This window comes from Vipera berus (assembly GCF_964194415.1).
Source record: "Vipera berus genome assembly, chromosome: 3".
NCBI lineage: Eukaryota > Metazoa > Chordata > Lepidosauria > Squamata > Viperidae > Vipera > Vipera berus.
In genome coordinates this window covers 104734964-104762034 of record NC_138204.1, presented here as the reverse complement: position 1 = coordinate 104762034, position 27071 = coordinate 104734964, and the positions used below count along the sequence as shown (strand labels likewise).

General features: G+C 44.2%; 1 protein-coding gene across 2 annotated transcripts in view; it reads left to right on the top strand.

Annotated features, from left to right (window-relative positions):
* The window catches only part of PLA2G4A (phospholipase A2 group IVA), a 197356-nt gene that overhangs the window by 157431 nt on the left and 12854 nt on the right, over positions 1 to 27071 (top strand). For both annotated transcript variants that reach the window (XM_081324965.1, XM_081324966.1), the window contains exons 13-16: positions 121 to 189; positions 3388 to 3630; positions 13636 to 13820; positions 25976 to 26171. In XM_081324965.1, coding sequence (XP_081181091.1) covers positions 121 to 189; positions 3388 to 3630; positions 13636 to 13820; positions 25976 to 26171 — 693 coding nt within the window. The remainder of the gene's footprint in view (positions 1 to 120; positions 190 to 3387; positions 3631 to 13635; positions 13821 to 25975; positions 26172 to 27071) is intronic.

Below are 27071 nucleotides of genomic sequence, written 5' to 3'. Positions count from 1 at the left end.
AAGGCACTTGCAGTGAAGAAATATTCTCATTAATTGCCTTCCCCTTCCCAATATTAACATATTTTCTAATTTCTTCCATTTCTCTATTTTTATTCAATATTTCTTTTCTTGTATTCACAGAAAATATCAGGTTGCGACAGATTGTAAGCAATGATTCAGACAGTGATGATGAATCACAGGGGCTGAAAGGTAAGAAAGGTTACCAAACCATGACAGCACCTACAAAATATTTTTATGGACAATGTCTTACCAAAGAAAGACATAACCAAAAGAGCAAAACAAGACTATGTGTTCATTAGACAGAAGTACTTATTATTATTTTTTAATCCCATTTATATCCCGCCCTTCTCCGAAGACTCAGGGCGGCTTACAATCTAAGCACAAATCAAATGTGCTTAGCAATAGCCTTCATTCTATGTATATGCCTGCTTATTAGGGCTTCCCCCCCCCAAGCAGCATTATTACAAAGTCAGCTTATTGCCCCCAACAATCTGGGTCCTCATTTTACCTACCTCGGAAGGATGGAAGGCTGAGTCAACCTTCAACTCAACTTTCCCCCTATTAAACACTTCTGGATGCTTTATAAAAGTGTGTGCTTTTTTTAAAAAAGAAGATATAGCTGTTTAAATGTCCAGGTCATGTACTAGATTACAAAAACATAAGTTAAAAATATCAGAATGATGTTTATAATTTATATTGTACTTTAAGATATTGAAAGTTTTTTTGCATGGGTTATCTTGTAATACTTAAAACAATTTGCAAGATAGGCTTGAAGCATGAAATGGGCAGCAATTAAATTAAATTAAATTAAATTAAATTTAAGAAAATGTTAGTATTGCCATCCCCATGTTACAGACCAGTGGTGAAACAATTGGCTCTTGTGAGCCAGTTTAAGGACACCCCTGGGAGAAAAGCTATTCATCTAGAAATATACAGAGAAATATGCTATTTCTCTTTAAAAGAGCTTCACAGGGCTTTATAGCCCTCTTTAAGCAATTTACAGAATTAGCATATTGCCCTCAACAATCTGGGTTTTCAATTTACCCACCTTGGAAAGATGGAAGGCTGAGTCAACTTTGAGCCGGTCAGTATCGAACTGCTGGCAGTCAGCAGAATTAGCCTGCAATATTGCATTCTAACCACTGTGCCACCATGGCTCCAAATATATATTATAAGAACCCTGCTTTTTAAATTAAATAGTATCTTAATAGAAACTTTGCCTTTAATGTTTTCAACCAATGCTATTATTCTTCACTTGGCACTTCCAGGGTTTTTTTACCACCTCTTCTGTTATTTTTTTTAAAATCCCATTTATTATCTAGACCCGTACCAATCGGGCTTCAGGCCCGGGTACAGCACGGAGACGGCATTGGTCGCGCTGGTGAATGATCTCTGGCGGGCTCGGGACAGGGGTTGCTCCTCTGTCCTAGTCCTTTTAGACCTCTCAGCGGCTTTTGATACCATCGACCATGGTATCTTGCTGCGACGTCTCAGGGGGTTGGGAGTGGGAGGCACAGTTCTCCAGTGGTTCTCCTACCTTCTGGGACATTCGCAGTCGGTGTTGGCAGGGGGACAGAGGTCGACCTTGAGGCCTCTCATTTGTGGAGTCCCTCAGGGATCGGTCCTCTCACCTCTCCTGTTCAACATCTACATGAAGCCGCTGGGCGAGATCATTCGTGGTTTTGGAGTTGGGTATCATCAGTACGCTGATGATACCCAGCTTTTTATTTCGACCCCAAACCACCCCAGTGTTGCCCTCGACGTGATGTCCCGCTGCCTGGAGGCGGTCCGGGTCTGGATGGGAAGGAACAGGCTTCGACTCAACCCTGACAAGACTGAGTGGCTGTTCGTGTCGGCATCCCGGGAAATTCCGGTTATTCCATCTCTGGCCATGGGGGGTGAGCTATTACCCTCCGTAGATAGGGCACGCAACTTGGGGGTCCTTCTAGATTCACAGCTCTCTTTAGAAGAGCATATTGGAGCTGTGACTAGGGGGGCCTTTGCCCAGGTTCGCCTGGTGCACCAGTTGCGACCCTATCTGGACCGGGATGCCTTACGTACAGTCACTCATGCGCTCGTGACCTCTCATCTGGACTACTGTAATGTTCTCTACATGGGGCTGCCCTTGAAGTCCACTCGGAGGCTTCAACTGGTGCAGAATGCAGCCGCGCGAGTTGTACTAGGAGTTTCCCGATACTCCCATGTTACACCTTTGCTCCGCGAGCTGCATTGGCTGCCGGTTGCCCTCCAGGTGAAATTCAAGGTGTTGGTAACGACTTACAAAGCCCTACATGGCATGGGTCTGGATTACCTACGGCAACACCTGCGGCCGGCGTCAACTTCCCTCCGTCCAGTGCGCTCCCACAGAGAGGGCCTCCTCAGGGTGCCTCCGATCAAAGAATGCCGATTGGTGGCCCCCAGGGGGAGGGCGTTCTCTGTGGAACCGCTTGCCGGTTGAGCTCCGGATGGCCCCCGACCTTCGCTCCTTCCGGCGCGATCTAAAAACGTATTTGTTTGAGCAATCTGACCTGGTCTGATGGGTTAGGGTTGAGGTTTTAATATGTTTTTAATTATTGTTTTAAATTTTAAATTTGGGCATTATATTTAATGGTTTTTTAACTTTTGTATTCTGTTTTTTATATTTATTGCCCTGTACACCGCCCTGAGTCCTTCGGAAGAAGGGCGGTATAAAAATATAATAAATAAATAAATAAATAATAAATAAATAAATAAATAAATAAATAAATAAATAAATAAATAAATAAATAAATAAATATATCCCGCCCTTCTCCGAAGACTCAGGGCGGCTTACAATTTAAAGCACAAATCAATGTGCTTAGCAATTTTTGTTGGTCTTGTTTTTATTAGGACAAAGATTGTTCCCCGATTCCTCTTTTTTTAAAAAAAATAGAAGGCTTTTTTCAAAGAACAATGTTCAGCACAAGTTTCTGTTCATGAACATAATTTAAAAGTTAAGCACTGGTCACATCGAGGTATATACCTCAGCTAGTCCATTTAAAGAATGGGGCTTCAGATATACATATAGAACAATCCACAATGTTTGGATCTTATCCATTTCATAAGGAAAGGCATCAGGAATTAAAGAGTGGCCAGCACATCCCTTTTCCTCCTCCTTATTTACTTCTCAGCTTTAATTTGCATTTTCTAGAAGCTGTTTTCTTAAAGAACAGCATCAACGGCAGTCAGAAAAACAGCAGTAGACCTCCATTGAGCATATTTTGCATGCATGTACCTTATGCCCTTCAGCTGTTGCCTTTTGCAAATGCATTCTTTCTATGACCATTTTATTAAAATCTTCTCAAAAAGTTATTTTGGAATATCACTTCATTAGGTGCTGATGGCCTTTCTTCTTACCTTCTCAAACAGGCTCAGAAAACCCCCAGGCTGAAATATCTCATGAACAGACCAGCCAGGAAAGCTGGGTTCAGAGGATGTTTATGGCACTGGTGGGCGAGAGTGCTCTTTTCACCACCCGAGAGGGCCGTGCTGGCAAAGTCCACAATTTCATGTTGGGTTTGAATCTCAATACTTGCTACCCATTATCCCCTTTCATTGGTGTCAATACCCAAGATTCTGTGGAGGATGATGAAATGGATACTGCTGTAACAGGTGAAAATCCCTATGTTTCTTCATTCTGTTTCTCTGATCAGTAAGACAGAATAAAATGTAAAGTAATTATTTTTTTGAGACTTGCTTCCAAATAGGAGTAGTCCTTGACATACAATCATTTGTTTAGCAACCGTTCAAACTTACAGTTGCACTGAAAAAAGTGACTTACTCACCTTTATAACCATTGCAATATACCCATGGTTAAGTGATCAACATTCAGGTGCTTAGTGAGTAACATATATTTACAAGGATTGCAGTGTCCTGGGGTCATGTGATCTCCATTTGCAACCTTCCCTGCCAATGTCTGACAAGCAAAGTCAAGTGGGTAAGCCAGATTTGCTTAAGAACCATGTGATTCTACTTAACTGCAGTGATTCATTTAATAACCATTGCCAAAAGTTAAAATCGGGCAGAACAACTCATTTGCTTAACAACATATATTCTGGTCCCAATTGTGGTTATAAGTCGAGGACCACCTGTATACATAAGGAGTTGTGCATAGTTTAGGTCTTACAAAGCCAGTTTCACATCCATAGCACTCTCCTTGCCCTTAGAGTTTGTCAAAACGCTTCTTAGGCACTCTACTTGGAACAGAGCAAACACTTGACACATAACTGGATAATAACCTTTTATATCTGCTGCAATTTAAATCCAGCACTTCTATTCCCTACCTTCTCAGCACTTAAAAGACATCTGGCTTTAGTCTTTAGGCTTGGAAGTGGGGCCAGTTGACAGTTAACATGATCAGCATTCTCATTCTGGGAAGCGGTGGCAATTAGCATAATTTTGACCCTTCCTGATCTTGTCTTACATGGGCTTGGTTATTAGAAAGAGCCTGACAATCTGATGTCAGGAGTTGGTTTCAAATAGTAAGTTGGAGGCAGAAGGTAACTTTAAAGGTAAAGGTTCCCCCACACATGCGTGCTAGTCGTTTCCAACTCTAGGGGCCGGTGCTCATCTCCGTTTCAAAGCCGAAGAGCCAGCGCTTGTCTCCAAACCTTGGGAATTATGTTTAGGGAAAATCAGGGAGTAGAGAAGGACTGTTCTCATGAGAATGGGTTTATAAGGCTATACTTCTAATTAATGGCATTATATCAAATCAGACTAAATGAGAACAGTGATTTATCATCTGGAAATTAACATTTATTTTTTTGTTTTAATCATTTTTATTACAAAAGGTATTCCATATTTTAATATAGTTTCCAAAGGAGATTTTAATTAAAAAAGAAAAGGTAAATATTTTAAATATGTGATGGGAGAAGTCACAGGAATGGGACAGGAAACTTGGGGTTATAGGTTCAGCTACATTTATGTTATATCCACACCCTTCCTAGTTTTGAAAGGTCCAAAGAGACAACCTGTAGGTGGACTGTACATGGTGATACATACCTCTCTGTGTGTGTGGGGGGGAATGTATTTCCATGAGCTCTGAAAGAGGTAATGGTGTATCCCTTTCTTAAGAAGCCATCCTTGGATCCAGCCAAACCGGATCATTTTAGTTCATTCTTCCCTTTTTAGTAAAAGTTGTTGAGAAGGTGGTTATCTCCAGTTTGCCAGAATGGAATATGGGATCATCCAAGAATAGTTGTAATCTTCGACTCAGTTGATGCAAGATGAAGATATTTGTTCTTGATGATAGCAAATGCCCTTTCAAAACTTTTGACAGGTATATCATAGAATCATATAGGGCTGGAAGGGATCTTGGAGGTCTACTAGTCCAACCCCTACCCAAGGCAGTCCCTCTTTAAGCAAGACCTTTGTGAGGAAGTTCTCCAGTCTTATGAAAGAATCCATGTGGAAAACATTATAGAGTTGATCAATTCCTGTGGATTCTTGAAAAATAAGTTACAGGCAGCAGCAGAACTCCATGTGACAAAAGGGTTGGTTTCCTTGTGCCTCAGTTTACTTTTGAAAGCTGACCATATGAGGCCTCTTGACTAGGTTTATTCTTATTTCTATTGAAGGGCGCATTTTGAAGCCCTCAATTGTATATCATATATCAGATTCGGGCCGGCTTGGACTCTGACTGGACAGAATCCGACAGGGAGGATTCGAGTGGTCTTGATAGTGTTATCTAGACTGAGTTTGATCCTATGACCCCCGATGAGGTGGACAGGATCATGAGGAGGCTGAGCTCTACCACCTGTTTATTGGACCCGTGCCCCTCCTGGCTGGTTTATGCAGCCCGGGAGAAGACACGAGGCTGGTTCCAGGCAGTAATAACTGCTTCTTTGAGCAAGGGTGTTTTCCCTTCTGCCTTGAAAGAGGCAGTGGTGAGGCCACTCCTCAAGAAGCCTACCCTGGACTCGGCGATTTTGAATAACTATCGTCCTGTCTCCAACCTTCGCTTTTTGGCGAAGGTTGTTGAGAGTGTGGTAGCGCATCAGCTTCCTCTGTTCCTGGAGGAAACTGATTATCTCGACCCGTACCAATCGGGTTTCAGACCTGGGCATAGCACAGAGACGGCATTGGTCGCACTGGTGAATGATCTCTGGCGGGCTTGGGACAGGGGTTGTTCCTCTATCCTAGTCCTATTAGCCCTCTCAGCAGCTTTTGATACCATCGGCCATGGTATCCAACTGCGGCGTCTCAGGGGGCTGGGAGTGGGAGGCACCGTTTTACAGTGGTTCTCCTCCTACCTCCTGGGCCGCTCGCAGTTGGTGTTGATGGGAGGACAGAGGTCCACCCCGAGATCTCTCGTTTGTGGAGTCCCTCAGGGGTCGGTCCTCTCTCCCCTCCTGTTCAACATCTACATGAAGCCGCTGGGTGAGCTCATTCGTGGTTTCGGGGTGGGGTATCACCAGTACGCTGATGATACCCAACTTTTTCTTTCCACCCCGACCCAACCCAGTGATGCCCTCGCCGTGATATCCCGTTGCCTGGAGGCGGTCCGGGTTTGGATGGGGAGAAACAGGCTTCGTCTCAATCCTGACAAGACTGAGTGGCTGTTCATACCGGCATCTCGGGCTGACCAGCCTTCTCCATCATTAACAATAGGGGATGAGGTATTACCCCCCGTTGATAGGGCTCGCAACTTGGGAGTCCTCCTGGATTCGCGGCTCAGTTTGGAAGATCATATAGGAGCCGTGACCAGGGGGGCTTTTGCCCAGATTCGCCTGGTGCGCCAGTTGCGTCCCTATCTGGACCGAGATGCTCTACGTACAGTCACTCATGCGCTCGTGACCTCCCGGTTAGACTACTGCAATGCCCTCTACATGGGGCTGCCCTTGAGGACCACCCGAAGGCTTCAACTGGTGCAGAATTCAGCCGCGCGAGTTTTGATGGGAGCTTCCCAATACTCCCGTGTAACACCTCTTCTCCGTGAGCTGCATTGGCTTCCGGTTGCCCTCCGGGTGAGATTCAAGGTGCTGGTGATGACCTATAAAGCCCTAAATGGCTTGGGTCCGGACTATCTAAGGGAACACCTGCTGCTGGCATCATCTTTCCCATCCTGTGCACCCCCACAGGGAGGGCCTTCTCAGGGTACCGCCGGCGGGTTATTCCCAGGGGAAGGGCGTTCTCTGTGGGTGCGCCTGCCCTATGGAACCATCTACCCACAGAACTTAGGACTGCCCCCGACCTTCGCTCATTTCGCCGGGACCTGAAAACTTGGCTCTTCAATCTGTTTGGTCCAGACTGTGGGGTTGTTAATTTAACTGGGTTTTAGATTTACTCTTGGGGCTTGAATTTAATTTAATTGTTTTATTTGTTTTTAATTTTTTGTATTCATGGTTTTAACTGCCCTGTAAACCGCCCTGAGTCCTACGGGAATAGGACGGTATACAAATCCAATAAAATAAAATAAAAATAAATAAATAAATATTATTTAAGTAAACATTTCTTTTTATTGTATGTATAACAAGAATATTATAAAAGATTAAGTATTCCTTACTACCATCTCCATGAAGCAAAAACTGTTACATTTGATGGCCAGCAGAAGCATAATCAGTAACAAAATTTGACAACTCTTGTCAGAATTTTCTTTCTCTGATACTGATAAATAAACTTTATCAGTTCTTGGATAAATAAACACATTGGATAACTGCTTGAGGAAAGGGGTAGCTTGGTTGCTCAACAGTGAGACACTGGTGAAGTGCCCACAGCAGCGCCTGCATTTTCTGTGTCGCATGAGAAAAGCACATCTTCCTTCCCTTGTCCTTACCACTTTCTACAATGGGACGATTGAGAGCATCCTGTCATATTGCAATACTGTCTGGTTTGGAAGCATTAAAGATTCAAATAGAAGGTGGTGCAGAGAATGGTGAGGATGGCAGAAAAGATTATTGATAGTTTGCTTCCTTCTATCCAGGACATAGCATATAAGTGATGTTTAAGTAGGGTCCGCAGGTTTGTCTGTGATGCTACACATTCTCTTCATGACCTATTTTCCTTCTTACTTTCTTGGAGGAGGCTTCATAGTATCTGAAGCAGAACATCCAGATTCAGCCACAGTTTTGTTCCATATAGCATTAACCTTGTGAATTCTCAAGTTTCCTCTTTCCGCTATGCATTCAAAATGGGCAGTGGTTAAGATTTGTGTGTGTGTGTGTGTGTGTGTGTGTGTGTGTGTGTTTGGGGTAAATATATATCTAATATCTATATCATCTATATCTATCGCTATCTAGCTATCTATGGAGTATATACAAACATACATATACCTATGGTGTGTGTGTGTGTGTGTGTGTGTGTGTGTGTAGGCATATAGCATGGGTATATGTGTGGTATGTATATTTATACTTTCTTTTGAGAACAGGCAACAGAATTTCATTTTTAATGTGGATCAGTGTGCTCATAGTAAAAAAATGACAATAAAAATTATCTTCATTCCACTGCATTACATGGAATATAGCAATTAATGCACTTTATCCCAGATCTGCCAATTTTTTATTTCTTTTTTTTGGGGGGGAGGCTCCTGACACATGAACTTTTCTGGTATGATGTCTTTGACTTACCTTCCAAAATTTTGTTTATTCACTCCTCTTAGTTACTGGAGGTTGTATAATAAGAAATACTTGATTACAGTTCATCAATTTTCTCCTTTATTTATTTGTAGTAAGATTGTTCAAGTGTAAATGGAGACTAAGTAATCTGGACATGTAGTATATGAATATTCTCGTGCAATCCCTTTCATACTTAGAGTGCTTGCTTTCCAAAATAAACCTCTTCCCCTCAAATTGTCTTTTCTTTGGAAGAGTATCAGCTAAGATGGAACTATAAATCTTACCTAAAGGTTAAAATAGCACACATTTTGAAAAATGTTTCAGTAAAAATATTTCTTTTAAATGTCTGTCACTTCATAACAAAGGAGCATGATGGCTCAGCAGTTAAAGATGTTTAGCTTGTCAGCTGGAAAGCAGACAGCCCTGGTTCAAGACCTGAGTTCCCTGCGATGGGGTGAATTCTCATCATGCCTACCTAGCAGTTTGAAAGCATGCAAATGTGAGTAGATAAATAGGTACCACTTCAGTTGGAAGGTAACTGCGTTCCTTGCACCTTGACATATAATTATGCTGGCCACATGACCACAGAAAATGTCTTTGGACAATGCTGGCTCCCTCGGCTGAGAAATGGAGATGAGCACCACTCCTTAGAATTGGGCACAAATAATAATAAACCTTTATTGTCAAAGTACAACATGTGTACATTGAGATTAGATGAGCCTCCCCCGTGCTCTCTCCCCCCAACACACAGTGACAACAAACCCTCCATCCCACCACACTATGTGAACCAACTACACCACACACCAGCCTCCCAAGTCAATTCTGCATAAGATTATGTCCCATTTAAAAGCCTAACAGCCCACGGATAAAAGCTATTTTTCAGCCTGTTGGTACGGCTGGCTATATTCCTATATCTCCTACCGGATGGTAGGAGAGTAAAGAGATACCGTCCAGGGTGTGAGTCATCCCTGAGAATCTTCCTCACTCTTCCAAGGCAACGAGCCCTGGCGATGTCATCCAGTGGTGTCAGGGGACAGCCCACAATGTCTTGTGCTGTGCTCACTACCCTCTGTAATACTCTCCTATCCGCGGCTGTCAGACCAGCATACCAAACCACAATACCATATGAGAGGACGCTCTCTATAGTAGAGGGTCATTAGCTGTTGTTCTACCCTGTTCTTCCGCAAGACCCTAAGAAAGTGAAGCCTCTGTTGGGCCTTTCTAGCCACCTGAGTTGTGTTAACTTTCCAGGTCAGATCTTCACAGAGGTAGACTCCCAGAAATTTAAAGGAGGAAACTCTCTCTACACAGTTCTCTCCGATGTGAAGTGGGGCAGGTTCCTCCTTTTTTCTCCGGAAGTCTAACACCATCTCTTTCGTCTTGCCGATGTTTAGGTGCAAGTTGTTGTTACTACACCATATGGATAGTTTTTGTACCTCCACCCTATATGCTGTCTCATCCCCACCTGTAATAAGACCCACCACAGTTGTATCATCTGCGAACTTGATTATCGCAGTGGATGGGTCAGATGATACACAATCATAACTGTATAAAGAGTACAGGTAGGGGCTAAGCACACAGCCCTGTGGCGTGCCGGTGCAAAGCTTCAGGGGGGTGGACAAAGCAGAGCCGACCCTCACTGTTTGTAACAACTGGACTATGGAAACCTTTATCTTTAACTTTTACACCTCATAACCTTTTTAGTCTACCATGTTGTTTCTCAACAATAGTCCAAGGGCTACTCATCTACAAACATGACCATCCTATTGCTTCCTCAAAGTAATTCATAAACAAACTAAAAAGCTAAGTCCTGAACAGACCTTTGAGGATTCTACTCCTTACCACTTACCATTAAGAAAGCTATTCATTCATCTCTATTCTTTGTTTTCTTTTTAACCACTTAGCAATCTCCCTCCAAAAAAGAGGGCTTCTTGTTTCCCATATCTGTTTATTTTATTCAAGAGTTTTTGATGAGAAACTTTGTCAAAATCTTTTTAAAAGGCCAAGTATGCAACATCAACAGGGTCATTCCACCCATGTGCCTATTGATAGCATCAAAAAACTCTCAACAATTGGTACAACAAGTTGTATGTTTGTAGAAGCCCTTCAGATTTTTACTATAATTCTCTTACTTTACTCTATGTATCTGGTTATTTTTCTTCTTAATGTATGATTTCTATCATTTTGCCTGGTACAAATGTTAAGCTGGCCAGCTTGTAATTTGCAAAATTTCCCCTGGTTGTTCGTTTTCTTAATTAGTGTCATACTGGCTAACTCTTAGTCCTCCAAACTGAAGCTAATTTGAATAGCAGTTGAATTTTTGGGGATGGGAGGAGCTGGGAGTTGACAATTTCACATTTGAAATTTTTAAAGAACTCTTAGGTGGATGCCATTAAGTCCCAGTGATTTATAAGTGTGTAGGCTTTTCAAGGAAGGAAGTCTAGAATATCTTTTGTTATTTATCTCAGTTTCCTTATATGAGAAAGTCAGGTATTCTATAACTTCTATAGTGCTGTCAGCATATCAATATATATTGAATTAGGTGAGAGAGGGCGGTGCAGTGATTCAGCAATTAAAACACTGGGCTTGTCATCTGGAAAGCCAACAGCCCAGGTTCGAGACCTCAGTGTTGCACAATGGGGTAAATGGCCATTCTTGCCCCAGTTCCTGCCATCCTAGCAGTTCAAAATCCTGTAAATGCAAGTAGATAAATAGGCACCACTTCAGGGAAAAGGTAACAGTGCTCCATGAAAACCATGCTAACCAGATGACTACGGAAACATCTTAGGATAGCGCTGGCTCAACAGAGATGAGCACCACACCCTATAGTTGGTGATGACTAGCAGAGTAAAATCTGCAGGGACTCCATTAGGTGCAGGTGGCTATTTATTATATCTTTATATCTTGGTATATACATAGAGTTTTGAAGAGTGGGGACTGATATTTTATTTTTAGATGGTTTTACATTTAAGTTCTACTTTTCATCTACAAGCTCAAGGGGTTGCCTATAGCAGCAACTATCTCTTCATTTTGTCCTCCCAACTATCTTGGGCTGACAGAAATGGCTGAAATAGCTGTTTTCCCAAATTCCCTCTTCAGGGGAAAATGAATAGAGAGTTTTGTACCATATATTCATTAATAAATTCTCATTCAAGCACAGACTCAAATTGAAACAAAAGTTCATTCTACACTTTCTGGCTTCCCTTAAAAGTACTTCTGGAAAGGAAATATCTCTGTTTCTCACATAATCTTGGCTCAGTCCATTCTTGGAAGAGAGGATGTACTATTTCAAATGAACTGCTTGTACATACCGAAGCTGCAACTGCAAATAACAAATGGAACAAAGTTGGAATAATCTGAACCGAATGTCTGGTTTTCCATGCTGAATTTGTATTTACAAAGAATACCCAGATGTGCATTTGTCCTTAGATCTTACATTTATCCATCCATATGAAACTTTGCTCTGCATGGTCTAGTAAAGCTTTACAAAAGTAATTGAAACAACAGAGTGGAAAAATGAGGTCATGTCTGGGGAAAAAATTAAACGCTAGTATTAGAGAATGGACCATAACAAACTTCATTTAGTGCAGATGTCCCCTGATCTCCCTCCAGTTAGATAGCATTTGTTGTAATTGAATATATTTTATTTTTTGACTATTTTCATAAAGCATCAAGTAGTTCCTTAGGCATTCTAAAATATATTCACCAAATTTGAAATATTTGGATTAAAAAATCTTTAACGTCCAAAAGGTGTGTGGTTGCTTCCTTCTATTCCTAACACTTTCTGATTTATTTTATGGCTTATATGAACTTAGAATTCCTCATAGCTTCACATTTTCCTGCTCATGCTAATCAACCTTCCATCATTTAGATATGCCACGTTTGAAGAGAATATATAACTGACTGGGATTGTCTTCTCTCAGTTGCTGCAGGCACAAATCATGTAATCCGCTGCATTTATATCCCATCTACCTTCACCCAGGAGCTCAAAAGAGATGCACAGTTTTTTTTTCTTTTCCTTTTTTCCTTCTCCTTGACTTCTCAAAGAATCACAATAAGGTAGTTTAGTCTGAGAGATATTGACTGGCTCCAAGGTACACAATGAATGTGGGTTGTACTTTCAACAGTCTAACCACTAACAACACTATGGAGATGAGTAGTGAGCCTAAGAGACTAAAGAATAATATCACTCACCTATAACCTGGGTTATGTGCGAATTAATGCCCCACCCCTCCTCTCCCATTACCACATTGGACTTATCACTGTAAATATCCTGAACTGGTTACAGTGGTTTACTAAAAGTATATATAATAGCTTGCTTTTATTTAAACCAGACATGTGAGACTTTCAACTATTTTATTTTTTTCCACAAACATTACTGAATTACTTAACTGAATAAAATACAAAAAAAAGTTGCAAAGAGGAAAGGGCAAGCAGGGAAAAAGCAACAGTAGTGGAGTGTTGCAGATAAGAATGGGAAAAGAGTAACTTCTGATTTTCTTTGATACAAGCATGAAATACAATGACCCTTTAAGCTATAGAAAACTATAGCACACAGAGCTTCTGTGGTTATAAACAGATCTAGTCATCAGATCCCAAGGTTAAAAGTTTCATTTCTTTCAGCTTTGAGGAAAAAGTCCAAAAGTGGTTTCCAAGAAGGAACAAGGCTAGATAAAGACTTTTCTTTAAACCAAGCAATCAATTTCCTCATCTCTACCAACTCCATTAACTTCATCATCTATTCTTCCGCTGTTGGTATTTGGGAGTCCTTTCATTGTTGTGTGTAAAGAAGTCTGGCTGTTATTATCATGTAGAAGAACAGAATCTCATGTTCTTTTTTTGTTATTCATTTTGCGTATCTTATCAAATCTAGAACAAAACTCTCTGGTTTCAATTGTGCATTCAATTTTAGAATTCTCTGAATTAAAATATATACCTAATCCCAGTATTTCTTAGCGTTCTTACATGTAAGAAAGACTTTCAAGTGTTTTTAAAAATTCGAAATATGAGAATTTGTTTTGGAAAATGGCACTAATCCTTGATATTGTTACCTCCCTTTTCCTAGATCCTGATGAATTTGACAGGATATATGAGCCTCTAGATGTAAAGAGTAAAAAAATTCATGTTGTGGACAGTGGACTTACTTTTAATTTGCCATATCCACTTATCTTAAGACCACAGCGAGGAGTTGATCTTATTATCTCATTTGATTTTTCTGCTCGTCCCAGTGATTCCAGTCCTCCTTTTAAGGTGAGTAACCTTTGTGAGATGGCCTCACGAGACCGATGATTCGTTAAGGTGCTTCCAAGTAAAAAAAAGGCAACACGCAGGGATGCAATCATATGAAGCTTTATTTAACGATAAAGTAGAGAGAAAGAGTTCCCTGGCATGGAGGCATCCATGCCTGGATTGAGCTCATAGCGTGAGAGTGTGTGAGAGAGGGGAGAGCGTGTGTGTGAGAGAGCAAGCGCGCAGCCCCTGAGCAGAGGTTTTTATGGGGGGCCTTGGCCCCTCCCTTACCAATTAACTCTCTCCAATGGGGCTGCAGGGGCTGGGGACCCCTGACCCACCAGTGGGAGCAAAGAAGCCTCTTTGCTTCCATCTGATGACCTTTTTGGGGAACTGCCATAGCTGGCACAAGAACATCTAACAATTCCCCTTCTTGCCAGCCAATGACAGGGACCAGTGAATGTATGTGAGGGGGCGAGCAGGTGTCATAGACATGCATATACACATTCAGAAGACCAAACACAAACGCTTACACAGAAGGTTGTGCCGGTCAATGGGAACAGGTTTGGTGAACAGGTCAGCTATCTGGTCAGTTGTATTACAATGCTCAACATGTATAAACCCCTTTTTGGCAAGCTGCCTGACATTTTTATAGTGTATGTCTATGTGGCGGGACCTAGAGCCCACTGCATATGCCCCCGGATTGCAATTGCAGCCGTATTATCCTCTTGAATTTGGATGGGCAGAGGAGGAGGTGCCCAGATGCTCGTTATCAGAGCATCGAACCAAATCAAATCATTGGCCATGTCTGGCAGGCTGTCATATTCCGCCTCGGCCGTGGAGCAAGAAACAAATTTTTGCTGCCTAACATGCCAATGGATAGGACAGCCATTTAGCAATATGAGGAAACCAGAGGTGCTCCGTCTACTCTTAGTGTCGCCAGCCCAGTCTGCGTCCGAGTAAGCAGAGAGCTGGGCCGTCTTCCCTTTCTCTGGCTCCAGCACAAGGAGAGCATCGGTGGTGCCCCTGAGGTACCTAAGTACCCTCTTAACAGCAGTCCAGTGGAATTCCTTTGGGACAGTAGATTCACAGCTAAAGCTATGTCAGGCCTGCTCCAATTGCTGATATATAGCAAGGAGCCAATCACAGATATGTAAAGCTTATTATCTGTGAACTCAGGACAGTCCTTGTGAGTGTGATTGTAATAGTCACTTTGTATCGGGCTACGCGTTGGGTTAGATTCTGCCATTTTAAATTTGGCCAATAACTCCTCTATCTTTTCTTTCTGAGATAGGGCGAACCCCCCCTTAGTGGCCAAGATGTGCACACCCAAGTACTTGTCAACCCGCCCCAAAGACTTCAGGGTAAACCTTTCCCCCAGGGCCTTGGCAAATTTATCACACCCTTCTTTGTCAGGCCCTACATATAGGAGGTACCCATTCTGTGGTACGCTTGGAGTTGCGTGTGAAAACACATTCATCTGCATGGGATGCACTGAAACCAACTCATTCTAAACTTTTTCTAAGGCAGTCGTACCATAGTTTCCCCGACTGCTTGAGGCCATATAACCCTTTGTGGAGCAGCCATGTATTTCCCCCTTTCTGCTGGTAGCCAGGAGGGGCCCTCACGTAGATCTGCCGGTCCAGGTTGGCGTGGAGGTAAGCTGTCTGGATGTCGAATTGGAAGACTTCCTCCCCCAGAGCGGCTGCAGTTACGAGGGCGGCCTTGACGCTCTCTAACCGGACGGTTGGAGAGTAGGTCTCCCCGTAGTCCTCCATGTAGCGCTGGGCGAACCCCTGAGCTACCAAACGGGCCTTATACAGGTAGAGGCCATTGGCAAGTGGTTTAGCCTTGAAAACCCACCTTGTGCCAATGACCTTCCTCTCCTTTGGTGGTTGCTGGGGGGTGAAGACATTGAGCTTTTTCAGGCTCGCCTTCTCCATCGCGAGCTGCCATTTCTCCTGTTCTTCGATGGGCAGCTCCTGGATGTCAGAGAAGGATTTTGGGGTGACCACAACGCTGTTGACGGACGTGATGTGCCCAATGTCGATTCTCTTTGGCGGGATCCCTTTGTTGGACCGCTTTGATCTCCTGACCTTCTGCCACTCACCGCCCTTTTCTTCTGCGGGTTCGACGTCCGCTGGCATTTCATAATTAGGACGTGTGGACCCTCGGTCCCGGGTGCTGGGTATCGCGGGTCTCTGAGGCATAACTGGGGGTGAAGACGGCGTGTCTTCCCCCTTGGGACTGGACGGTTCATCCTCCCCATCTGAACCAGGTAGGATGACATCTTCGTCTTGTTCCTCACTTTCGTTGGTGGCAAAGTATGTGGTCGTCTCAGGTGATGTCGTGGTCGGTGTGTCCTTGCTGGGTCGGTTGACATATGGGCTCAGATCATTCGAGTGGATCTAGGTCCAATTGGAGTCCTCTTCGAAGGAGGCAGATTGGGAAGTCACAGTGCTGCCCCCTTCTCCCAGGAAACGGTAGGCCTTGGAGCCAGGAGCATAGCCCAAGAACCTCAGTCTCTGGGAGACAGATCTTCCCTTTTTCTGCAGCTGCTTGGGGATGTGCACCCAAGCGTAGGAGCCAAACACACGCAAGTGTCCCAGACTTGGTTTCCTACCGTGAACCAGGAAATATGGGGTCTGGTCCACAACACTGCTCCAGGTGCGGCTTAAGGTGTAATTGGCGTAGTGCACCGCCTCTGCCCAGTATGATTCTGCGACCCCAGTGTCTGCAATCAGACTACGCATCATAGTTTGCAGGATTCCATTTCTTTTCTCTGCCACGCCATTTTGAGCAGGAGTGAATGGCGCTGTAAGAAAATGGCGGATGCCCTTATGCCTTACCCAGTCCTGGAATTTTCGGGAGATGAACTCAGCCCCGCGGTCGCTCTGCAGTTGTGCGATCTTGGTCTTATACTGGGTCTCTACAAGGTTGTACAGTGATTTTATGGCGTCAAAGGCTTCAGATTTTTCTTTGAGGGTATACATGTGGCCGTATCGCGAAAAACCGTCAACGGCAGTGAGAAAATACTGTCTTTTCCCTAGGGATGGTGTGAAAGGCCCAACCAAATCAACATGTACTAGTTGGTACGGGTATTGGGCCTTACGCAGTGACACCTTAGGGATGGGGGCAGCCTTCCTCTTTGTCCTCTTACAGATGGCACAGTCCAGGAACACTTCACAATCCTTGAGCTGGACTCCCTCAGGAAACTCTCCCATCTTTTTAACCACAGGGAAACTCGCATGACCTAATCTTCGGTGTAAGAGATGGGCACACTTATCGTGGAGCGGCTTCCCCACTGACACCCTCTTGGCTCTGGTTGCCTTGAGCGGTGCTTTAGATGCCTGCTGAGGTTTGGGTTTCTTGTCCACACTGCCCTTGGAAAGCCGTGGGGCTGGCTGAGGTGGCTTGGGTGCAACCGCTTCGGCCTTGTGCTCCTTAGACAGCCTTGGGGCTGGCTGTGGGGGCTTTCTCTCTTCCCGTGCGCAGGCCCCTTCTGAGGTGGCACCCGGTGGACTGTCCTCTGTGGCTGGTTTTTCAGGGGAGAAGTATGGCAAACCATTTATTATGGCAATACTTCCAATGACCCTCTGGTTCCGGGTGACATGACCTCCCCCTTTGCGAAATAAAACTTCCACCCTGTCATTGTCACATAATTTGATAATGCTTAATAGGTTGTTGGCAATGGAGGGAGCATGGAATACCCCTTCAACTTTTCCTAGTCCGGGTACAGAGACAGTGCCCTCCCCAACAACCAAAGCCTTATCACCATTGGCCACCTTGACAGATGAGTTAATTTTCTTTAACCTTTTAAACCCTTGTTTCATATTGGTAATGTGAGATGAAGCTCCAGAGTCCAGTAACCATAGGTCAGTGGCCAGGAGCATAGCCAGTCAGCCTTTGTGGTGGGGGTGAGAGGACAAGTATGCACAAAATTGCCCTTGGCACTAACTTTGCCCCCGCCACGCCCCCTTCCTTGCCCCTTGCCCCTTGATTGGGACTGCGCTTGGGGCCTTGTTGGTGATGGGGGCAGTCCTTCTTCAGATGTCCCTCAGAGCCACAGATGAAACACTTAAGTAGAGCATTAACCTGCTCTGAGTTGTGGTGCCTCCTGCTGGCTCGCTGGGTGGTGGCTCTGGCGTATTCTCCTGCATCTCTTCGCCTCCTATCTTCCTCAATGAGCCTCCCTGCGAGGTAGGATAGAGTCATGGCTTCCTTCCTGGTCCCCTCCAGTGAAACAATGAAACTGCTCCAATTTTTGTCCAGGGAAGCCAGAATGACAGCGACCATGTTCACCTCAGGTACAAGGTAGTCTCTGGACATCAGTTCTGCCCTGAGCGCCTTCATTTTTCTCAGGTGCTCGGCCATGTTAGCCCCAAACCTCAGTCTGGTGGAGTAAAACTCAGTTGTGAGTCTGGTGAGCGAACCAATGCTGTCGCTGTTGAATAAATTGTATAACAACCGCCAAACTTTGCCAGCTGTGAGCCCATCTGGAATGCTGGGGTACAAATTGCTATCCAGTGAGCTCAGTAGAGTGGTATATGCTTTCCTATGATACCACTCTTCTTGGGGTCCCCAGGGAAGAGGTGGGGGGTCCAGAACCATCTCTAGAGTCCCTTGCTCTAAAAGACATACCTGCACTTCTTTATTCCAGCTGCTGAAACTTTCCCCCCCAAGGCACAGTTTTGCAAATTTATTTGAGAGTGCAGAAGCAGATGAAGATGTCTGGGAATGAAAAAGATTTTCCCCAGCTCTTTGTGCATGTCTATACATCTGGGAGCTTTCCATTGAAGTGAATGGAAGAGGGACCCCTCTGGTGGCAGGTGGTGGTATTTTTCTCTGATTTTTGGATGGCTCCGACTGAGCATGCTCAGAATTCATTTGAGCCTGGGAGGCAGAGAGAGCGGACGTATCTCTTTCTGTCTCTGGGCTAGGCCCAGGCCTGGGCCTGTAGGCCGGACTTTGGGCCTGAAGAGGGGCTGAATGCTGCAGAAGCCCCAAAGATTCCTCCTGAAGCCCCCCCGGTACTGGAACACTCACCGGGTGGTGAAGATCGCAGGATGGGGCTGGGATGGCACATGGATTGCCCGGATTGCCTGGATTGCCCGGAGGAGCCCATCGCTGGTCCTGAAGACCCTGGAGGCGGCTGAAGATGGCGCTGGAGGGGGGGCTCGTCCGGAAGCCCCCCGAAGACCATCTGGCAAGCAGGGCATCTGGGCGGCGGTGAAAAGTAGGCTGGAGGGCCTGGGGGTCACTGGGGGCCCTCTGGGGTTGCAGGACGTAGCTGGGAGGCTCCAGGCTAGACGCCTCCTGGCAGTTAGGCCCCGGGGAGAGGATTGGGGGCCCCGGAGCACCTCTGGGAGGCTCCTGGGGGTAGCGAGGGAGGCTGGCTACCCCCGATGTTGAGGCTGCGGTCGTTTTGGCCTCCAGGGCCGCAACCAGGGTCCGGATAGTTGCTCCAATCTCTGCTGCAGTAGGCTCGGCTGGGCAGGCTTCGAGGCCATCATAGGCCTTGAGGCTTTCTGGTGGGGAAGATGGGGTGGTTTCCGTGCCGCTTCGGCTGGATGCCACCGATTGCTGGGCCTCGAGGCTTGGCTGAGGCCTATCAAGCCACGTGGGTGTCCTGGGGGCCGCCATCTTGCTTCCGGTTGGCCCCAGAAGTTGCAGATTACAGTTTGGCGGGAAATTTCACGCCAAAAGCTCTGGGGTTCCAGGGTCCCCCAGGGTGGCCAGCGCCATGTTAGGGGGCCTCGTGGGCACTGGGGAAGGACTTACCCGGTGTCCAGAGGCCCCCTGTGCTGGCATCCCTCGCGGTGAGGCTTGTGGCGTCCTTTGAGCTGCAAGGAGCGTTCGTAGCAGCTCCCTGCATTCCCGTTCAGTCATCTGGTCCACGTTGGGGGTGGCCTGGTCCCTGGCCGCTTCCCCGGTGTCTGGGCAGTCTTGGGTGGACTGTAAGCCTTCCATGCTTCCCTCTGTGGCTTGCAGCTGTAGGGAGGCATGCGAAGGGGCCCCTGGCGCTGAGCTTGCGTCAGGGGCTGGATGCAGGGCTGCCGTCTTTGATTGAAGACTCCTGGTCACAATCGGGGATCTCCTGCCATCCGTTTCAAATGGGTTCTTGCTGGAACCTCCAGGCATCTTGCAGTTGCTGCTGGCTTGGAAGCGTTGCCTTAAACCATCCTCTGCTACCAATTTGTGAGATGGCCTCACGAGACCGATGATTCGTTAAGGTGCTTCCAAGTAAAAAAAAGGCAGCACGCAGGGATGCAATCATATGAAGCTTTATTTAACGATAAAGTAGAGAGAAAGAGTTCCCTGGCATGGAGGCATCCATGCCTGGATTGAGCTCATAGCGTGAGAGTGTGAGAGAGAGGGGAGAGCGTGTGTGAGAGAGAGCATGCGCGCAGCCCCTGAGCAGAGGTTTTTATGGGGGGCCTCGGCCCCTCCCTTACCAATTAACTCTCTCCAATGGGGCTGCAGGGGCCGGGGACCCCTGACCCACCAGTGGGAGCAAAGAAGCCTCTTTGCTTCCATCTGATGACCTTTTTGGGGAACTGCCATGGCTGGCACAAGAACATCTAACAACCTAGGCCAGCTATGAACCTCAATTGACAACATACTTCACTCTAGATTTTAAGTGGTTTAGGGGTTGGACCAGATTCAAGAAAGTTCAATATTAGAGCTCCCACTGAACTATATAAACCTGAAGTAGTCAGCCTTGCTCAGCTCAGTCCTACCTCACAGAAGGGAGGGGATAAAAGGAGAGGTAAGTCAATTATAAATAGAATAAACATAAACTTTATTATATATTTATGGTATAGATCCGTGGTGGCAAACCTATGGCATGCATGCCACAGGCAGCACACAGAGCCGTCCCTGTGGGCACGCGTGCCATTGCCACAGACAGAGGGACACAGGGCCGGGCTCCTCCCCTCCCCCTCTCCATGCATGCAGAGTCCGAAAACAGCTGTGAGAGCTGGGCGGGGTGAGGGAACCTGTAAAAGGATCAGTTCTGGCAGGAGAGTGAGTGAGCGGACTTTGGAAGCAATCAGTGGTGAGTTTCAAATCATTTAACAACTGATTCTCTGCCTAGCCTTCCCTCCATCTTGGTCGGGCTGGGTTGCTTGCGGGTTTGGCTGAGGTGGAGGCAGGAGGGTGGAGGTCATCAGATCCCAGCTGGGGGAAGGCAAGGGGGAGGAGGACCTGGACGCCTTCGCAGAGGAAAGCCACCCCCCCACTGGCCAAGCCTCTCCACACTGCAATCATATAGGATTGCATAGAAGGGGCACCAGGCAGAGGGCTGGGGGGGGTGGCCGGCAGGATGGAATCACAGCTGCCATCTCTCTTCCACAGTGCAGTCCCATTGGTGTGGGCAGACAGCCCCAGGACGGCCAGAAAGGGCCTCTCACCTGGTGTGGGTCCTGCCTACATGGTGGCTCAGAGGTGGGTAGTTGGTGCTGCTCCTCCTGCTGCTCCAAGCCTCTTGACTGACCAACCACACAGAGAAGCAGGAGGAGGCGGTGGTGATCTCTGCATCACCAAGCCCGGCCGGCAGCAGTTCTGGAAGCAAAACTGTGCCACCCATACTCGCACTGGTGGAGGCAGCAGTGGGGGAAGGTGAGCTGTGGTGCACACCCATCCCTCCCCACATCCTGCATGCATGGCCCTGAGGCACATGCGGGACGATGTGGGGCAGCAGCGGAAAAGGGTGGGCACATGCCACATCCCAACTACCCCCGCCACCACCCCCATCAGCACGAGGATGGTCAGCACAGCTTTGCTTCCAGATCTGCTGCCTGACACAATTGGCCTCTGCACACAGAGGCCAGAGAGCGCATGGGGGCTGACGTTGTCTGTCAGCAGCCACAGCATGCTGGCTGTCCTGTATAATGGCAAATTGGCCAGAGAGCGCCATTGGCGTGGGTGGAGATGGCCCCAGGATGGCTGGAAAGAAGCCCTTGCCCGGCCTGGACCCATACACTCGACAGCTCTGATGGGGGTGGCTTCTGCTGCTGCTCCAATTAGTTAACTATGCAGGGAAGCAGGAGGAGGTAGAGGGGCAGCCAGGGATTTGCAGGTGCCTTGGCTGCTCGCTAGCAGCCTGACGAGGCAACGGATTTTGTGCACCAGCTTCCCTCCTGCTCGTTGAGTGGATGGGCCCAAGCTGGGCAAGGGCTTCTTTCCGGCCATCCCAGGGCCATCTCTGCCCATGTCGATGGGGCTCTGTGGCCAATTCGCCATTATACAGGACAGCCAGCATGCTGTGGCTGCTGCTGATTGGGTATTTTCTAATCAACCAAAAGTAATTCTTAACAGTTTCTTTTATGGTTATTTAGCTTGGAAATTAGATCTGTTCTAAGGACAAGATCCAATTGTACCCTTGGCCAAAGAGTTTGGCTAATATTTGGAGGGGGCTTTAAGATAAGCACTTTTTTGTTCAGGAAATTATCTCTTCCACTAGCACAAGTCTTTTATTGTCCTGTGGAATGACTTCAAGGATAGTTTTGCCAAGTCATCCTCCATGGAATAAGTCCAAAGGAGTGAAGCACAAAAACAGATTTCTCTGTTTTATGCTGTTTCCTCATCAGTCCTACATATTTATTCCCCTCTGAGGAAAATGTGGGTCAACTGAAATTCAACATCTTTTAATCTGCTCCAACTAGAATATCTTAAACAATGCCTAAACTTGGCCATTTCATGCCATACCACTTTGGGAAATGTACTGTTCAGAGATTTAGTTGATTATATACAACTATGCTTGTGGCTTATTTGGTGCACTGAAAGAAGTAAATTCTCATCTCATTTATTGTGCCATAAATATGATTTTGTAATGCTACCAGGAAAAATATCAGATACAACATTATACATTTGGGAAAATATTTGGCACAATGATCATAGAATAAACACTTGAGAATAATGTAATGGCTTTTGGGAAACATGGAAAAAAATAGAAAGTGAGCTATAAGTGTCCACATAATTTGTAACATTACAAGGAGCTGCCTTTATGACGCAGGAAATGTTATGACCCTCTTGTTTTATAGAGATCCACCCTTTTATAGTCAATTAAACGTTATGTTTATAATGGCAACAATGCCAAACACATGGGGTGGTTTTTTCCCCCCAAAAAGCTACTAGGAATCTAATAATACTTCTAATAAACTGGAACGTGGGATTTGTATGGTAACATACAACATGTTTTGCCATTGAAACCTTGGACTATGTTTTCATTCTTCCTGCTAACTGTCCTCACAGACTGCCATGAGGGAAAAAGAAATAGGATTCTTTCTATTATTCTTGCAGTTTGAATTCTGCCCATTTATTAGCATGTTGAAGGGCCATCCAATATTGCATCAAATGGCCCTTATTTAGAATCTGATATCTTCAGTTTCCACAAGATGTATTAAGGAATTAAGCTGTTAAACAAATAATGGATTTTTATTTTTACTAATATGAGGAAGAGAAGAGAGAGAAATCATTATACCTGCTGGTCATTGAGCATATTTTATTAATAAATAGAACATTTAAGCAGTCATAATTTTCTACTAAGAGAAAGGAAGTATAAGACGAGATTGTAGTGTTCTGGGGCAGAACCATCTTACATTGTATTGTAAGGTTGTTTCCTAACTGTATTTTCAAAGGACAAAGAATTAAATGATTGCCTAAAGAATAAACAAGATTACGTTTTTTTGCATTTTCCCTATTTAATGTGCTCTTAACTGAAGCAAAGAGATAAGTGATATCTTTATGGCAGGAAATAGGATATATGTTTCACCAGAGGAAAGGTTTATTGAAATCAACAGAAAGCTATGATTTTTATAGTATTTTATACTCATCATGCCTCTTCACAACAACAACAAAAGATTGGTGTGATGTACACGCTTAATCAGTGTTGAACAAAAATGGATATATTTGATTCAAACATAGATGTATCTCACATGAGCTATATTTCTGTTAATCCCCCTGTGAAGGGTGATGAACCAGTTTAGTGCTAGAAGCTAGAAGCCCCAAAAAACTAATAGAAATAAAAACAATGACTGTCTCTTCATTATGTTTCAAAAATTAAGCACCTGTCTTCACAGTAGTATTTAGATGAAAGCTCTTTAATTTTGGCTTTTGCATCTTACCTTCCACATGATAACTGAAGGAAATTATTTTATTTGCCAAGCTTTGATGATATTTTGATTTTCTATAGTTTTTCTATAGTAAAAAATTACCATTAAGCTTCTAAAAACAGGAACTCTATAGATAGAATATGAGAATTGTTAACAAAATGTCTTTTTATACTGTTTGTTCTGATTTTCTAAAATATGTTTCAGTTAGAATTTTACAATACAATAAAGACAGAAAAACTGAAACGAATAAGAAAAAGAAAAAATATAGGAAGTAAAAAAGAAAGAAAATATAGAATTTGACTTCCACCCTTCTTTCTATTGAGTTATTGCTACCATATTTTCTGGCGTATAAGATGACTTTTTAACCCATGAAAATCTTCTCAAAAGTCAGGGGTCGTCTTATATGCCGGGTGCTGAAACTTTAGGGACAGGGCTGGCTGGAAAACCTGGAGCGGATCTCCCATTTGGTCTGCACAGGGAAAGCAGGACCAATTGGAGAAGAAGCTGCAGTCTGTGATTTTTTACAGGCTGGGGTCTGGGCGTCTTTCCTTCTAAAGTTGAAGAGCAGCTGCAGTCTATCCCAACTTGAAAGGCAGGTGGGGAATGCAGCAGCCAGAGCAGCTGCTTAGCTCTAAGGACACATTTGACTCAGGAACTGGGTGGGCTGGCTGGAAAACCTGGAGCGGATCTCCCATTTAGTCTGCACAGGGAAAGCTTTAGAGTGAATTAGGAAAAGTTTAATCCACTTGCACTGTTTTATGTTTACATGTTTGATGACAAACAGCCTTATGTTTATAAGTGACAGTTTTCCTACTAAGTACCTGCATGTCATAAGCATTTGAATTAAAATTACCATATTAAAATCAAATCTGATGTTTTTTAATTTTTATTTGGTGTGCGTTGGAAGAGGGGTAGTCTTATACGGCGAGTATAGCCCAAACCCTATAATTTAACAGGAAATGTAGGGGGTCGTCTTATACGCCCAGTTGTCTTATACGCCGGAAAATACGGTATCTTATTCTTTCCCTGTCCTCTTAACCCTTTCTAATCCCCACATCCATAAATCATCAGTGTTTTCTTAGTCCACATCAAAGATGTACAAAGACTTAGTCCAGTCTTTAAAAAATAGCCGTTATCATTTTTCCCCTGACCAACCTTTTTGGCTTTGCCATTTCTGTGAACTCCATCAATCCAATCCTTAATTGTGGATATTCATATTACCTGTTCTGAAAGCCAAAAGGCTAAAATAAATGTGATTTTGGAGATATGGGAATATGTTTTGTAATCTTTAAAGGCATATCCAGGATAACTTTGTTTGAAATGGGAAAGGTGGCAGTATATGATTTCCAATTTCCAAAACTGAAACTAAACAATTGTTTGTCCTCTGGGTAGAATAATATGGTTATAGCATGTGTTCTTGTACATCTCAACTAGCTGAGAAATCCATGTGGTAGAAAGGATTAAACATTATCACTTAGTGCAATGTGAAATCCAAACCATTATTTTTCAATGAAGCTTTTACTTTGATTGTATTGTCATTTTATTGGGTTAGGAATATTGATTTCTGACTGTTTTAATGTTTTTAAGTTGTAAGCTGCCCAGAGTCACTTAGAAACCAGATGGGCAGCAAATAAATTTAATTAATAAATTAAATAATAAATAATAAAATAATAGGACTATATGTCTATGGAGATTCTCATCCAAGTCATGGTTGTCCCAAAGGTGCTTTTTCAAAAGGCAACTGGACTTTGTTTTTCCTTGAAGACATTTCGCTTCTCATCCAAGAAGTTTCTTCAGTTCTGACTGAATGCTGGAGGATGGTTGTTTAAGAGCATCCTTCCATCTTCCACGATTCAGTCAGAACTGAAGTAGCTTCTTGGATAAGAAGCAAAACATGTTCAAGGAAGAACAAAGTCCAGTTGCCTTTTGAAAAAGCACCTTTGGGACAATAGAAGACTGTTCTCTTTTTCTCTAAATTATGCATAATTGTATCAGTTTGTTCCTTTCTTGTGTTCCTTTATCTGATGTTTGTGTCTTGAAAAAATATGGCTTTCTTTCCAGGAAATTTTACTTGCTGAAAAATGGGCCAAAATGAACAACCTTCCTTTCCCGAAAATAGACCCAAATGTGTTTGATCGTGAAGGGTTAAAAGAGTGTTATGTCTTCAAGCCCAAAAATCCTGCATCTGAAATAGATTGTCCCACGATTATTCATTTTGTTTTGGCCAATATCAACTTCAGAAATTACAAAACACCAGGTCAGTAGTAAAAAACCATCATCACCACAAAAAATAAATCTGACAATCAGTTCCTTGTAAAATAAACCTTGCTGTGTATGGATTTACTCATATGCTTTTTTTTAAACTGAATTTACTCTCATTTTCAGTCTTTCTTTTTGGACACTATAGGGTAAGGGAGAGGAATATCTTTGTAACTGCGTTTTTGTTTCAAGCACATTTTTAAAAAGACAAATTTCAATAGACAATGAAATTTAAATATAAGAAATTATTCCTTAGCTTATCAGTTTATTTAAATCAGGTGGGCACTGCAATGTAAATAAAGTCACATTTTTGCAAACAATGCAATTGCACTCTAGATTAGGATTTCTTGTCTGTTTGAGGAACAACTTAAGAACAATCCTGTGTTCTGGAGAATCTTAAGACAATTTTAAAAAAAACTGTCCAAAAATCCAATCATACTTAAATTGTGACTACATAATCATTTATCTTCAGTTTTCACACCCAACCCCAATTTTGTACAGGTAGTCCTCTACCTACAACCATGACTGAGCCCAAATTTTCAGTTGCTAAGCAAGACAGTTGTTACATGAATTGTGCCTCATTTTACGACCTTTTCTGCCACAATTGTTAAGCAAATTACTGCAGTGTTAAGTGAGTCTGGCTTCCTCTATTAATGTTGTCAGAAGCCAGCTGGAAAAGGTGATCACATGACCCCAGGAGACTGCAACTGTCATAAATACCAGTTGCCAAGCACCCGAATTTTGATTACATGACCATGGGGATGTTGCAACGTTTGTATCGTGTTTCCCCAAAAATAAGACCTGGTCTTATTTATTTTTTTGCCTCCAAAAGAGGCAGCACATCTTATTTTCAGGGGATGTCTTACCCGCTTACCTTAGGACTGCTGCGGCCAGGCCT